Source organism: Acomys minous (assembly GCF_964271855.1).
Source record: "Acomys minous genome assembly, chromosome: 15".
NCBI lineage: Eukaryota > Metazoa > Chordata > Mammalia > Rodentia > Muridae > Acomys > Acomys minous.
The window spans coordinates 75,015,612-75,031,882 of record NC_140497.1 but is presented as its reverse complement, the minus strand read 5'-3'; the positions used below and the strand labels follow the sequence as shown (position 1 = coordinate 75,031,882).

Genomic DNA, 16,271 nt, shown 5'->3' with positions numbered 1-16,271 from the left:
GTGCAGGAACACAGTAACAGTCACACACTCATAATGAACAGTACAGTGAGGTAGGACGGTCACATTTCTATAACTGATAACCTCACTGACTCACAGAAAATAAATTCTTCCTCCTCCACACCCTCTCTGCTGATAATCAAGTGTTTTGGGTTTCAGAAGTTCTTTTTCCTTTATGAGACAAAAACAAGTTGGATACATTAATATTGGCTAATATTAATAACAATGTTTAGATTTCAAATTTAAGAGCTATACTCAGAGACCTAGGATTGTATCAACAGCTGACCTTTAAAATGACTCCATCAGAAATAATAAAAAAATAAAAATAAAATAAAATTCTGAATGTAAAAAAAAAAAGACTCCATCAGGGGCCTGGAGAGATGGCTCAGTGGTTAAGAGCACTGGCTGTTCTTTTTTGTTTGTTTGTTTTTTGTTTTTTGTTTTTTGGGATAGGGTCTCTCTGTGTTAGCTTTGGCTGTCCCAGACTCTCTTTGTAGACTAGGCTGGCCTTGAACTCACAGCAATCCACTTGCCTCTGCCTCTCGAGTGCTGGGATTAAAGGCTTGCACCACCAGCCTGGCTTGACCGTTCTTCCAGAGGTCATGAGTTCAATTCCCAGCAACCACATGGTGGCTCACAATGATCTATAATGGGATCTGATGCCCTCTTCTGGCCTGCAGGTGTACATGAAGGTAGAAGCACTGTATGCATAATAATAAATAAATAAATCTTTTTAAAAATTACTCCATCAGCTTGTAATAAATTCTTTATCACCTTTATTTATGCATCAGACTTGCACAAGGCAGCGGGTAACCTGGCTCTATTACAAAAATCTTATAGGAAGCTCAGCTTCAATTCAGTACAACGGATGGACCGCTCTCTTTAAGCAATAAACCTTATACAGAAACAACCCCAACTTGTGTTCAGAGATCATGACCTAGCTTCCAGAGAAGATCCTCAGAAGTTGTGGAGTTGAAATAGTAAGGAGGGGCGTTGCACGTTACTCCTTCAGGGGATTGGTCATGCACAGTGGTCCTCACCCTGGCAGCACCCCAGGGCCACATCTTAGTGCAGTTTCTGAATACTGATACACATCTAGCTCTACTCCTGAGGATGCTGGTTCTGAACAACTGGCCACAGCCAAGCCATCTGCTTTGGAATGACTTCCAGGTGATGACCTGCAACCAGGTTGATGACCGATGCTTTTCTTCAGTAAAAAAGAACCTTGATTCTGTGCGTGGCCCCTAAGGGTGCCCGGGAGTATCCATACCTGCTATGTATTACCTTGGAGCTCCTCGAGCTGGCTGGGCATGGACTCTGAAGTAATTCAGACAAGAACCCGCTTCACGTGAGGAGAGTTTTCAGAATGCCCCGGCCACATCCTGTACAAGCGCAGCCTTATGCGGGCCTTAGAATCTGAACCTATTCTTAAACTGTGGATCATGACCCAGTTGTGGGTTTCTTGTTTTGTTTTGGTCTTGGTTTTTCGAGATTGGGTTTCTCTGTGTAGCCCTGGATGTCTTGAAACAACTCACTCTATAGGCTAGGTTGGCCTTGAACTCAAGAGGTCCATCCGCCTGCCTCTGCGTCCTGACTGCTGGGATGAAAGACACCACACCCAGCCAATCATAGGCTTTAACCAGTGTTACAAGACCAGGTTTAAGAGGCGTGGGTAAGAAAATAGCTGAGTGTACTACAGATAAGAGGAGCCAGCATTCTGCCTAAACAGTGGACACTGGATCACACGGCAAAGTGTTTTGTATGTGGAAAGTTCAATCCAAACTTGGAATGCCTCGGTCCTAGACAAAGCCGGAGGGCCACACTGGCCCCAGGCAAGACTAGCCCCAGCCTTGAGTCTGTTAAATGCTGCCATCCTGGGACAAAGGATGAAAATGGGTTCAGCCAACGCCGCTGAGTTGTATCGCTGTATCCTAGGATACGAACCAGCTTTCGGATGCTAACATAGGAAACGATCATAGCAGCTGATGAGACAAATGCCCAAAGCCTAAACCCAGAGACTCAAAACTGCTGTAAGTCACTTAGGAATAACACAGAATCATACTCCCCACACACCGCTGCCTACTGAGCCATGAACCGGAAACACCATAACCCTCCAATGGATGTCTCCGGGCATGGACCCTACCAGCTCAGGAGAAGTTGCCTTTCCCCACTCATGGGCACTACAGTAACAGCATCCTTGGCAGTTTCCAGCGGCAACCACTGACTGCCTTTGCTGAGTGAGACACTGTGACTATTTCACAAGGTTTTCAGCTGGTCTCAGGGATCTACCTTTCCTTTCAGCAACCCTTAGGGCAAGGTCTTCTTTGCTGGCATCAAGGAAAGAATACAAATGTAGTGATTACAGGTATATACAAGGGTAGTAATGTAGACACCTGACCTCATCCTCAATCTTAGAGGTTCATACAGAATGATTTTCTCCCTGTCTGACTCTCCGGGAACATGATGGAAGGCATGCGGGGGTCTGATCATTCCTACCAGGACTTATGAAGGCTTTATACACACGCATGCATTAATCCTTATAATAAGGCAACAGAATAAATATCTTCCATTCCTCGTCTTACAGATGGAGGGATGTGGACACGGTGGTAGCCTGTAGGCATAAGGTCACTGTGTAAACCTGGCTCCCCATTGCTCCCCAGTTATGTCAATAAGGCAGCTTACAGCCAATCGATGCGCGGGGGAGAGAATAGGGCTGGACTTCCTGCCAGCCAGGGGAGGAGGAGTTAGGGGAGAAAGCGAGGATTGAGCCATGGGTAGAGGTCCAAGGAAGATCAAGAGGAAGGAGCTGGAGCCGATGAAAGCAACAAGTACAAGTATGGCTGGGATGTTTGCTGGGAGCAGGACAGGGTAGCATAGAGGGTTAAGAACAGGCTTAAACTGCTCAGATTGCGCTGTGGAGCCTTGTATTGTAAGTCTCAATTGTTTGTGTGATAGCCAAGTTAAGAGAGAAACTAAAGCCGGGCATGGTGGCGTACGCCTTTAATCCCAGCACTTGGGAGGCAGAGGCAGGTGGATCTCTGTGAGTTCGAGGCCGGCCTGGTCTACAAAACTGAGTCCAGGGCAGCCAGGACTTTTACACAGAGAAACTGTCTTAACAAACCTAAACAAACAAACAAACTATATCTATATCTATATCTATCTATCTATCTATATATATATAGAGAGAGAGAGAGAGAAACTAAGAGAAACAACACTGTCATATAAAAATAACATCACTAGCAGTCGCTTGCTTCGGCTGCACTACGAGGATGTCAAGGATTGAACCTAGGCCATTCAGTGAGATGGGTGCCCCGCCCACTTTCCACTTGGCTGGTGAGCCAAGGCCTGTGCACTCCTAAAAATAGGCCGGGGGCTTTCTGAGTCCAGAGAGAAGGGTGGTCCTCAAACATTTTCTGTGAGTCAGAGAGAAGATGCTACTTAGATAGGAGGGGTGAACAATTTGGACAGGGGGTATATCATAAAGGGCAACGGTGTCTCAGGAAAAAGCTCAGAGATGCAATGACTAGTCTCCATGGTAACCTTTGTCCCTCTAACTTATCCTAATATCCAGCCAGAAAGAGGAGAGGAGGGGGCAGAGGGGGACAGAGACCTTGGTCCAGAGAAGAAATAGGTGCCCTGGCTGGTGGAACTGAGTCCCAATGCTACAGACACACACATACACACACACACACACACACACACACACACACACACACACACACACACACGCAAATGGGAAAGGTGGGCACAGGAAAGAGTGGCTGGTGCCCAGGTACCCAGGTAACCTTCTAGAGGACAAGAAAGGCAGCCGTCTAACTCTAGGTGGGGTCAAGGACAGTTCCAGGGTCACAGGCAAGCTCTGGTAGTCAAGTGCTGCCTGGCCCCATGCAGCCCTACTGTGTGGTCTCCCACTGGCTCGCCACGGCTTCTACTACTAGACTCGGTGGCTCCGATACATACACATTGGAAGGCCATAGCATGCTTAGAGAGAGGACTAACTTCACTGTACTGCCTTGTAGGAGACCTCTGCTTAAAGAATTTGAAATAGTGTTCAGCCCTTCACTCACGCTGCTCTAAGTCACGCCAAGTTCACCCGGGGAGGGGAATTCCCAAGCACATCTGGGAGTATTTTCATCTTGAGTGTCTGAGCTAATGAAAGCTAGTAGTAATTAGTTTAAGGTTTTAGCTTCAATGAGTGCTCCTCCCCCCACCCCCCCACCCCTGAGACAGGGTTTCTCTGTGTAGCCTTGGCTGTCCTGGACTCGCTTTGTAGACCAGGCTGGCCTCAAACTCACAGCAATCCTCCTGCCTCTGCCTCCCGAGTGCTGGGATTAAAGATGCGCGCCACTATGCCCGGCCTTTAAGGTTTTAACTTCAGTGGATGATTTGCTGTGAAAGAATCAACACTGAATTACTAAACAAAGACAGTGTGACAGCTCTGATTGTGCTGTTGTTCTCTTTCTGTTTGTTTCTTTATTTTTGTTTTTGTTTTTGTTTTCCTAGTAAAAAACGGCTGGAGACCAATCCAACAGAAGCATCTCAATTTACCTGAATGAAAAAAGCCTGAAAAGGCCAGACCTGGTAGCGCACACCTTTAATCCTAGCCCGGGGAAGGCAGGGGAAGGTGAATCTCTGTGAGTTCAAGCCCAGCCTGGTCTATATGGCAAGTTACAGGCCAGTTAGGATTACACAGTGAGACCATGTTTAGAGAAAAGAGCCTGCCAAGACCCTGGTGTGACGTTGGCCAGTTACTGGGCACTTGAAGTGTGGTGAAAACATTGACATTTGAAGAGGGGAGAACCAGACCATCCAGGAATGGTGCTGTCGTAGGTCAGCTGTGGCTTCTGCCTATCTTTAGCTCTGCTCCCCTTGCTACAGGGTCACCCACCTCCTCTCACCCTTCAGTGCCATCCCAAGGGCACAGGGACTTCTGCAGGCCCAATACTCCCCCAAGGATAGAGACTGAGCTCCTAAAGCAGTGTTTCCAAGAAAGGGTGTCACACTCATGTCACCCTGTACCAGCATCAGGTTCCTGTGGTGATTCTTCCCACAGCAAGAGGGACATCTAAGTGAGCAAGGGACTGTACAAAGAGGAACCATCTCCATTAAATGGAAACCTCTATCCTAGTTACTGAGGTAATGGAATTAATAGTTTTAATTAAATAATAATAATAATAATAACAACAACAACTAACACAGAACACAGAGAGACCTTGTCTCGGAAAACCAAAATAATAATAATAATAATAATAATAATAATAATAATAATAATAATAATAATAATTTTTTGAGGTAGGGTCTCTCTGTGTAACAGTCCTGGCTGTCCTGGAGCTTGCTCTGTAGATCAGGCTGGCCTTGATCCGCCTACCTCTGCCTCCCAAGTACTGGGATTAAAGGAATGCGCCCAGCCATGAATTTACTTTTAAAAGCTCTATTTTTTTCTTTGGGGGAAAAAAAAAAGTACAGGCTTTGGTAATAACGTATAGGTATAAATATTTTCCCATTTCAACATCTAAGAAGAAATAAATGTAAGGCCTGTAGGAATGGAACTAAATGGGAAGAGGGGACATGTCCACGGCGTGAGTGTCCTCGCCAGTTCTGAAGCCCGGAAGATGAGGCGCCCTGAGTGGCAGGCTGACTGAACCCTACTGGACCTACCCCACCGCACATCCTCCAGGCAGACCCTTTCCCAAGGCTTGTAGGAGCTGCCTCCATAAAAAATGCCAGCGACAGAGCCCGCAGGGGGGGGCTTGATGGCAGGAAGGCAGCCCTGGCCATCTTGGTGAAGGGGCTGGTCTTTTTGATGAAAGGCGGACAGGCCACCAAGCCCTTCCTAGTGGTAGTGGGCAAGAGCAGCATCCCAGAGCTTAAAAGAACGCAGGTGTATGGAATGGTTCTTAACACAATGAGAAACAAATCACCTCTAACAACCTGGCACGCAAGGAGTCTAGGCCATGACCCCGGTCCCAGGGTTGGGAGATCACAGCCCAGGAAACAAGTCCTGCCCTCTCCATCCTGTCTTTGTTACTGAGGCTTGACTGGCTGGCACGCAGATGTGCCCATTCACTTGTTATGGTCTCAGCTGCTTTCCGTGGAGACGGGCGGAACTGAATAGCTGTGATAAAACTGAACCAGTAACGAAAGTCCCCTTGCCAAGTCTAGTCTGTTCCCCGATCTGGCCCAGGTAAGTTAAGGACATGAGTGAGAACAGAGTCAAGACTCGAACTCAGGCTCCTGAAGCACAGTGTTCCTCCACACTGTCCGCCCGTGAGCCTCTGTGAGACTTGCCTCTGTTCTCAGCGAACACAGACATGTGTACGGGAGCGCACAGTTGCACTGTGTGGTGGGGCTGAACTTTCTCCAAAGTGTTCCCAAGAGATAACGCCTCCACCAAAGGGCTGCTTTTGTGCATGGTAACAAATACTCTGTATAAAGAGCATGTTTTGCTGGGTGTGGTGGCACATGCCTTTAATCCCAGCACCCGGGAGGCAGAGGCAGGTGGATCACTGTGAGTTCCAGACCAGCTTGGTCTACAAAGTGAGTCTAGGACAGGCAAGGCTACCAAAAAAAAAAAAAAAAAAAAAGGCATGTTTTTCATCAGACCTAATAAGCCAGGATAGGCTTTATTTTATGGGGTTATGTCTGGTAAATACACTGTAAGTGCAGAGAGGACTTGCTCCACTCGCCTTCACAGAGCCTGGCCCTATCTGGTTGAAGATAGTTTCCCAAACCTGCAGGACTTGGATTAAGTGATACAAACTTGGTTGGAAGTTAACTTCCTGGCTAGCCGGCCTCTGTGAGACTTGCCTCTGTTCTCAGCGAACACAGACATGTGTACGGGAGTGCACAGTTGCACTGTGTGGTGGGGCTGACCTTTCTCCAAAGTGTTCCCAAGAGATAACGCCTCCACCAAAGGGCTGCTCTCAAGCACTGGCGGCCTCAGGTTCTTTGGCCGGCAGTCACTTCTAGGGCTTGTAGAGTTCAGAGTGTGTTCTAGGAATAGCCACTAATGGTGGGGAAACAGGTCGCTCAAAGGCACTGTGGCTTCATCAGAGGAGGCTCAGAGCGCAGGCAAACCTCATGCTGGCTCCACTGAGATCCCTAATAGGAAACAGTTTGGGCTCAAACTAGACAATCCCTTCCTCTACCAGGAGGTGGCGACCTACCCTGAGCCTCACCATCCCACAATGGCAATTGCTAGGGCGCTGAGCCTACGTCCTTTTAAGTTTTCAAAATTGTATCTTTATGTGTATGGGCCTTTTGTCAATGGACCGCATGTGTGCCTGGCACCCAGAGAGGCCAGAAGAGAATGTCACATCCCTTGGAATTGAAGCTACAGACAGCCATGAGCCACCACATGGGTGTTGGGAATCTCTAACCATTGAGCGACCCTCTCCTGCCACATTAACCCTTTCTCCCTTTCACACTTTACACATCCACCCATCTGTGATGTGGGAAATACATACATTTTCTAAGCTTTTTCCCCCCCTTTCCTACCCTCTGTCAAAATGGTGCCTCGCTTACTTTTGTTTGTTTGCTTGTTTGTTTGTTTTAAAGAGTACTTGAAGAGCCAAGAGCCTTAGGAAGTTGACTCTGTCCAGCAAAAATGAAAGAGGGCAAATGTTAGCCCACAGCTGCATCCTGGGAGGGTGTGGGGGCAGTCACTACACCCCACAAACATAATTAGGAGGCAGGGCGCAGGGGCCAAGGAGGCAAGGGTTCAGAACACCAAACTCCTTTCCCTAACTACGAGGACTTCAGGCGGGTCGCTCACACTTTCGGCGCTTTGAATGTTAGCGCCTGTAGCTGTGGGCAGCCAGGGCAGCAGGCACCGCATCGCTCAGCTGAGGCGACGGCGCGAAGCGGTTATGGCGGCGCCTCACGATTTGCCCTTTATTTCCGCCATTCACCAAGCTACCGTAGCGCAAAGCCTCAGGGCCACACTTCTTCCTGCGGAGCACTGATCGTCACCCGGCCACTACCCGAGCCACCACCCCCTCGTCGGCCGTGTCCGCTCCTACCTGAAGGGCTTGCTGTCCGGGTCGGTGTCCTTGAAGCCCATCTCCTCCAGCTTGCAGCGACGGTACAGCTCGTAGTGACGAGTGTGCGTCTGCTCTCGCAGGTCCTCCATGTTCACTCGGATCAGCATCTCCCTGAGCTTCACGAAGTCACAGTGGTTTTCATTCTCCACTACGGGGGGGGGGGGGGGACAAAGGCGAGGAAGGACCGTCAGCAGTGAGGTGTCACTGTCCCTCCTGAGGCCCCCCCCCCCAGGTCTCAAAGGCATGGAGGGTGCCTTGCTGACTCCTCCTTGCATTCCTAAGGGTCGTGGAAAGAGGGTGCTGAGGGAGGGAGGGGCTTCAAGAATCTTTCCTTTACCTTTCAACCATTCTGCCTCACAAATTGTGACCCCGCAGAGGCAGAAGTCTGGGTCTGGGGTGGCAGCTGATGGCCCAGCAGGGCTGTAACATCTGGCTCCAAGGTCAGACCCGTAACGCCCTCGCCATGCTGCCCCAACCCAGCAGGGCAGCGTTTAAATGCCACTGTCCTTCCTGATTGCCAGACGGTTGCTGAGACAACTAACTTCCTTGGAAAACGACTTTCCCGGAGATGAGGAAGAAACAAGACTTCCTCAGTCTCTCAGCTTCCTGGCGCTTTGCTGATGCGACTGGTTCACACTCCTGTGAAGGGCTCTTTCCTCTTTTAGGAGTTTTTACTAATTTCCTAAAGAGCCCGACAGCCTGTGGGGCTGACCATTTCTTTCTTCCTCACGTGGCTAAGCACGTGCAGGGGGCGGGGTGTGGGATGACATGCCCAACACACGCAGCCCCTCGAACTCCCACATGCCCCATGTTGACATTTTCCCACACAACTCAAGGAGGGAAGAAAATGTGGCCATCTTTTCTTCATCACAGGCACCGACATGAGAGTCCCTCTCCCATGACAACACATACCCTGCACCACACCCCAGGGGTACTGCCTGGCCTTGGCCATTTTGTTGCCAATCTTCACCTCTTCGGTGCTGCCAACCACTGCAAACGGGAGATGGACCTGCCAGGCGACAGAAGAGGTAAAGGGTCATCTTCCACAGCTCCGATCACAGCCCTGACCCCATCTCTCTCCCAGCCAGGGAGGGGCCTCTTTCCTCAGAGGCAAGAGGAAAGGTGGTAACCTGAAGAACGGCTAGAGGGTGACTACAGGGGGATGCCCTTCATGAAGCATACTCTCCTCAGGCAAATGCACACTAGATTTAGGGAGCAACTTGAGTTTGAGCTGGGTGCCAGAGCTGACACTCTGAGACACAGTGTCCATAAAACTTAAAACTTGGCTTGTGGAGGACAGGAGAGATGGCTCAGTGGTTAAGAGCACTGGCTGCTCTGCCAGAGGATCTGGGTTCAATTCCCAGCACCCACATGGTGGTGGTTCACAGCCATCTGTAACTCTCGTTCTAGTTACCCTAGTGCCCTCTTCTGGCCTAAGTGGGCACTGCACATAAAATAAACCTAAGTGAATCATTTAAAATATATATGGCTTGTGGCATCAAGATGCCCACTTTTATTTTTTTTATTTTTTGGTTTTTTGAGACAGGGTCTCTCTGTGTAGCCTTCGCTGTCCTGGACTCACTTTGAAGACCAGGTTGGCCTCAAACTCACAGTGATCCACCTGCCTCTGCCTCCCAAGTGCTGGGACTAAAGGCGTGCACCACCACGCCCGGCTAAGACACCCACTTTTAAATTTCATTTGCTTTTCACTGACTCACAGTTCAAGTTAAAAATGAAAGCAATGCAAAATGTCTTCCCATTAAATATTAAATTTATTCGTTGGTAGGAGTTTGTATTTCATTTAGCTTTGAACTCAAATCAAATCTTGCAAAAAATAAAAAACCAACAGTTTTATGAAGACAATGGAAATTTTAAGAAAAATTATCATAGGTAACTGTCTTCATATTTAAAAGCTCTCAAGCACGTTAGAAACAACCAATACATGGCTCTGCTTCTTGACTATAATTTCATGACATCATGCAGATCAGTTGTTTCTGATGAATATGACATCTAACTTGAGGTTGGGGGTCATTAAAAGGACACACTGGGTTCCAAAGGCCTGGCCCAGAAGCCCCACACTGGTGAGCTCTAACTGTACTGTGCCCAGCTTTCACTGTATTTCCACTGGATAAGGCTATTTCACTTCCTGGCTTTGCAGGGCTGAGGAGAGACCCAAAGCCTCGCACATGCCAGGTGAGGACTGCCCACTGAGTTGAGCCCCCGGCTCCAGAATTACTTCAGATGGCCCATCGGTACACAAATGTCAAGTCAGAAGTACACTTCAGCCCAAAATACTGGCTCGAGCCTTGCGCCCAAGCTCAGCTTGAGCAGAAATGGTATGGTGTCCAAGACAACGGAAACTTCCACACTGGGTTATCTGGTAGTTATGACTACGTCCTGAGCGTGGGAGAGAAAGCGGCTTTCTATCAGCACACAGGAGATCTTCAGAGCTGCTCTGAGAATTACTGTTTCTGGTTGCCTAACCACTGTTGAGAAGACAGAGAATGTCTTCAGGATAAGTCTTCCTCCACACAGAATCTGGCAGAATCCACGTCTCCAGCAGCACACAGGGCATTTTGGGTGATACACAAGATATTTGAGTTTCCTAGTAGAGGGGTCTCTGACCGGGCAGTTACGAATGAGTTTGGTACTCTTACCAAGGACCAGAGCTCTGTTCCCAGCACTTATTCTTTGAGGCAACTTATAACCATAGTCCGGATCTAAAGCCTCTGGTCTCATGTGTATATACTCATATTCAGATACACATCCATACACAAAATTAAAAGTAGCCAGGCGTGGTGGCGCACGCTTTTAATCCCACCACTCGGGAGGCAGAAGCAGGCAGATCTCTGTGAGTTAGAGGCCAGCCTGGTCTACAAAGCAAATCCAGGATAGCCAAGGCTACACAAGGAAACCCTGTCTCAGAAAAAAAATAAAAATAAAAGTAATTGTTTTGTTTTCAGACAGGACATGACTACGTAGCCTTGGCTCATCTGGTATTTGCTATAAAGACCAGATTGGCATCAAAGGTGTGTGCCAACCACCCTCAGCTAAAAATAAAATCTTTAAAACTTTTTCCTAATCTATCTCCACACTACAGGAAAGAGAATGCATTCTTTCTTTTCTCAATTCTCAAATCTGAAAACAAAATATACTTCCTCCCTGGTGGTAAGGAGAAAGGGACCTTTCCAGACAATATTCTGGCACAACAACCTAGAAAAAGTTTCTGCTCACTGTGACAGGGTCAAGTGCCACATCTAGATTTAATAATAAGTGTATGTGACATGAAAGTGGCAGGGGCCCTATAAATGGGAAGAAATTGGTCAAAAGGAAGAGGAGATTATAGCAAGAGAAGAAAGAAAACTGCAAAGTTGGCACCATGTTCAACATGGCATTTTGTCCTAACTAGGGCAACAAGAGAATTAAGAAGGGACAGACACACAGACACACACACAGAAAAGTGGGGTCAGGTAGGCTGTGCACAGTGACGGAACACACCTACCACTACGCAGTGCCTGGCTCTTCTGCCCACTGCTTATGTCCTGCACGGGAAGGGGTGAGCCTGTCCAGGAGAGGGTTTCTGTAGGTGAGCTTGGTATCCTCATAGAAGAAGCTGCAGTGGCTAGTTTTTGCACAAACTCTTCAATTGCTGGGTATATACTCAGACTTGTACATGCTGTCAACACTGACACTAAGACTAGAGAAAGGCTTTGGCGTCCCTCTGAGCCTCATGGTGAGGGGCGCGCGTGCACGTGTGTGTGTGTGTGTGTGTGTGTGTGTGTGTGTGTGTGTGTGTGTGTGTGTATCTGAGGCATCGGTTTTTAATAGTGCCATGCCCGTGTCAAACAATCCAATTCCCTCAGGACATCAATAGCTCCTTACACACTTATGGCTTCCTTGGTGCCCCACAAGTAGGGGGATAATGAGCAAAGTCCAATGACATATACTTTTGAAAACCATTATTTTGTAAAGATTAATTTTAAAAATACAGCCAGGTGTAGTGGCACACGCCTTTCATCCCAGCACTTGGGAGGTGGATCGCTGTGAGTTTGAGGCCAGCCTGGTCTACAAAGCAAGTCTAGGACAGCCAAGGCTAACACAGAGAAACACTGTCTTGAAAAACAAACAAACAAATAAATAAATAAATATACTTATAATGGGCTGAGAGATGGCTCAGAGGTTAAGAGCACTGCCTGTTCTTCCAAAGGTCCTGAGTTCAATTCCCAACAACCACATGGTGGCTCACAACTATCCATAATAAGATTTGGTGCCCTCTTCTGGCGTGCAGGCATATATACAGGCAGAATATTTACTGTGCAAAAAAACAAAAACAAAAACAAAAAAACAAAACAAAACAAAAACTTGTAACAGCTGGGCATAGTGATGCATGCCTATAACCCCAGAACTCAGGGAGGCACAGGCAGGTGGATTTCTGTGGGTTTGTAGCCAGCCTGGTCTTCACATTCAGTTCAGGACAGCCAAGGCTACACAGGGAAAGCTTGTCTAAAAAACAAACAAACAAACAAACAAAAAACAACGACAACAACACAAAACAAAACAAAAACCCCCATATACCCAAAATAGGTAAACAATCCATGCATGGTGATTTATGCCTATAATCCTAGCACTCAGGAGGCTGAGGCAGGAGGATCAAGAATTAAAAGCCAGCCTTGGCTATACTTTGAGTTTGAGGCCAGTTTGGGCAAGTGGAGACCTGGTCGTGAAAACAATGAAATGGCCAGTCAGGCAGCTCGCTTGTCTCCCGATAGCTACCTCCCTCTGCTGTGGATGGCATCCCCTCACTTTTTGGTGTACCTTCAGATTGAGGAAAGTACAGTGAAATAGCATGGAGAGGAAGGCAGCTCTGAGGCAAACAGCCGTATTTCTGGCAACTCTGACAGAGGAGGGCGCTTGTTCTTTGAGCTGCTTTGTGTAAGGTCCTGCTCTTGTGTCACATTCCTAGAAGACTCCCCATGGATATCAGAGTGGGCAGAAAGCCAAAATGATCCTAACTTTCCCACTTGACAGTGAGGGAAACTGAGATACCGGTCATTTCAATGACTCACAGCAGCAGCAGCAGTAGCAGCAGCAGCAGCAGCAGCGCCAGAGTCAGGGCAGCTGGGCCTTGGTGCAGGCTTTGCCAACCCCTCTGCAGCGCTGCCACCACCCAAGCTTTCTGGACGGCCTCCCGCCTGTCCCCGCTTGACTGAAGACTTACACTCATTGTTGCGTTAATCTCGGCCACGGTCTCCTCATCTGTGGGGAACTGGTATATCTGCACCCCGTTGCTGACTAGTTCACTCATGATCTTACTCTTGAATTTGTGCAGCTCGTTCTTGGCAATGGTGTCAGCCTTTGCAATTATTGGAATGATGTTTACCTGCAAAGCAAGCACGCCCATGTTCACACAACCCCACTGCAAGAAAGAGACCCAGACAATGAGACCGACTCGGCAATGCAATCCAAGCTGCAGGGCAGCACCACGAGACCCAGGCGATGCTGATGCTGACAGCTGACTTCCTTCCAGATGTGAAGTTCAGACACAGAATCATCTCAGCTCCCCCTCTGAACGATGACTTCCTTGCATCCCACGCTGATGTTTATTTTGTAATTTCCTCTCCTGTACCACCTTCCACTTTACAGAGTAAAAGGAAGTGTTTTTACGCTGTGACAAACAGTGACAACAAAGAAGTGAGCCCACTCTTGGAATAAACAGCCACTCCTCCTAGGAGCATGATTTCTGGATGCCATGCAGTGCTGGTCAAAGCAGGGCATTATCAGTTCCATGCGGCATTGCCTTTCTTCTGATGACCTGAAAATTTCTGGAGGATGTTCAGTATTAAGCCAAAAACTAAGATAATAATAATAAATAAATAAAATAAAAATACCTATTTTTACAAATTTCAAACCCAGAGTCAATTCTTTTGAAACCATTTTTTTTCTTTCTTTTTGGGTTTTTTATTTGTTGTTTTGTTTTGTTTTATTGAGACAAGATTTCTCTGGATAACTCTGGTAGATCTGGAACTCACTCTGTAGGCCAGGCTAGCCTCGAACTCACAAAGATCTACCTACCTCTGCCTCCGAGTGCTGGGATTAAAGGCGTTTAAGATGACCTTTCTCCCTGTCCCTCAGAGGCATAGAGGTTTTAGTATGGACTACTCTGGGTAACTGTAATCTAGACTACACTCTCCACCCAGCTCAGGAGCTCACGGCCTTTCAGGTTTTCAGCTAGGTTTGAATTTTTTGCTTTTCTTCTCCAAGGGCCAAATCAGAAACCCCTGACGGACCAGAACAAGAGACAGTGCTGACAAAAAGTCTTTGCTCACACTCTCTCAAACCTCGTGGGCTCAGGCTCCCTCCCATCAAGGGGAGCATCCCTGACAGCCAAGAAACTGACTGCCTGATCAGAACCTGACAGGCAAAGCCCTCTGCTATGCTTGGTGACTGCCTTGCGCATACACCCCGGACTGAGACGGTGCCAACAACAACATCCAGTCATGGGTCTTGGCCAAACAGATCAGGGTAGTCAGAGAAATCGAGTATGACATGACTGTTAAATACAATGATTTAAGGCCAGTAGAGTGTCTTTCTATAAAGCTCTGCGCCTGTGGATGCTGGAAGCCAAAAGAGCTGGTTGGTGCAGAAAGGAGCCTTGAGGACAGGTTAGCTCTCTAAAGAGACAGAATCTTTTAAGCAGTATTTTTTGGGGGAGGTACACCCAATAACACACCCTAGGGGCTTTGACTATCCAGTAAGAATCTCCACTGAGTACAAAGGGGACGTAAGAGTCCAGGAGATAGTGGCGCGGCTTAGCTGGTGGTGGTCTTGTTGCCCTTTGTATCATTTCAGAATAGAAAACTGAATTAATCATAAAACTGGACATCAGATTTTATTACACTGAACAGCCTCTTCCTTCAAGAGCTGTGAAAGCAGAGGCCACCAACATGGCAGGCCCAGGGCTGAAAAATGAAAGGTAGACTTTACTTTCCACGGAGACACGTGTAGTTCTGAAATCTAAAAGGCAGGTAAAACACTAAAACCTGATGCTACTCTAAACTCCACATTAAAGCCAGCATCCAGGAGGGGAAATAAACGTCCCGTTTAAACTTCAGTCTCCATTGAGGAACTAAGTGTAGTTTCGTGTGCTACGAAGAGAAGGCTTCGTCTTCTCTTGCCTAACATCCAGAAGAGGTTTTTAGGCCCCTATCTCATGTGGCCAAACTCTAAGGCTCTATAATCCAAGGAAAAAGAAAGCAACAGCAAAACCCCGCTACACTCAGGCATTACAGAAAACAACTTGCGCCTTGGAGAAACGGTGGCGCAAAGGAGTGTGGATGTAGTGCATCCCATACCTTGCTGTCCAGTTTCTTCATGGTGACCAGGTCCAAGGACTTCAGAGAATGTCCCGTGGGGGCAATGAAGTAAAGGCAGGCGTGAATCCGGGTGTCATGGTAGTTGAAGAGAGAACGTTTGATTTTCAATTCCTCTTGCAAGTATGCCTCAAACTGGGCGTCGATATATTCCACGATAGGCTTATAGCTGGAATGCACAACAACATTTAATTTAATTTAATTTAATTTTTTTTTTTTTTTTGGTTTTTCAAGACAAGGTCTCTCTGTGCAGCCTTGGCTATCCTGGACTTGCGTTGTAGACCAGGCTGGCCTTGAACTCATAGCGATCCGCCTGCCTCTGCCTTCCAAGCGCTGGGATTAAAGACGTGTACCACCATGCCCAGACAGAAGAACATTTTAAAAACACATTTTGAAGTTCTGTTTTATTCTCAAAGCTCTTGCAGGTTGGTGAACAGCCTTTCACTAACCGTTACAGGCAATACTCTGCCCTAGGAGCTAGGACCCAGGTTCCTCACCTCTCCTGCGCTGGCCCCTTCTCTGTTCCAGTGGCAGATAATCAGTTAGACCAGCCCTAGATGGCACTCCCCGCTGGCCTCCGGCCTCTGCTTACCATGTGTCCTTTAGCTAGAACCTCTAAGAGATCAGTAAAGTGGGTCTGACAGCTTCTAATGCCTGCGTGGCAATGGTGCACGGACGAAATCAGCTTGTGTCAGAATGGACCGGACATCATTGCCCCAGGAGCTCTCCCTGGTCCTCAGCACATCCACCCCCCAGAGGTAAGCAGACTGAACTCTCTGTACACTGAAAAACCTGGGCAACTATGATTTAAGACTCTATCCAGGGGCTGGAGAGATGGCTCAGAGGTTAAGGGCATTGATTG

At 47.7% G+C, this 16,271-nt stretch overlaps 1 protein-coding gene across 11 annotated transcripts in view; it reads right to left on the bottom strand.

The window, feature by feature from the left end:
* The window catches only part of SEPTIN11 (septin 11), a 92,427-nt gene that overhangs the window by 11,906 nt on the left and 64,250 nt on the right, over positions 1-16,271 (bottom strand). For all 11 annotated transcript variants that reach the window (XR_014775144.1, XM_084760179.1, XM_084760182.1 and 8 more), the window contains exons 4-7: positions 15,392-15,578; positions 13,258-13,419; positions 8,952-9,048; positions 8,019-8,187 (exon numbers count right to left, since the gene is read on the bottom strand). Coding sequence is in view for 10 of the 11 variants with exons in the window: in XM_084760179.1 (XP_084616305.1) it covers positions 8,019-8,187; positions 8,952-9,048; positions 13,258-13,419; positions 15,392-15,578 (615 nt within the window). In the remaining variant the exon portion in view is untranslated. The remainder of the gene's footprint in view (positions 1-8,018; positions 8,188-8,951; positions 9,049-13,257; positions 13,420-15,391; positions 15,579-16,271) is intronic.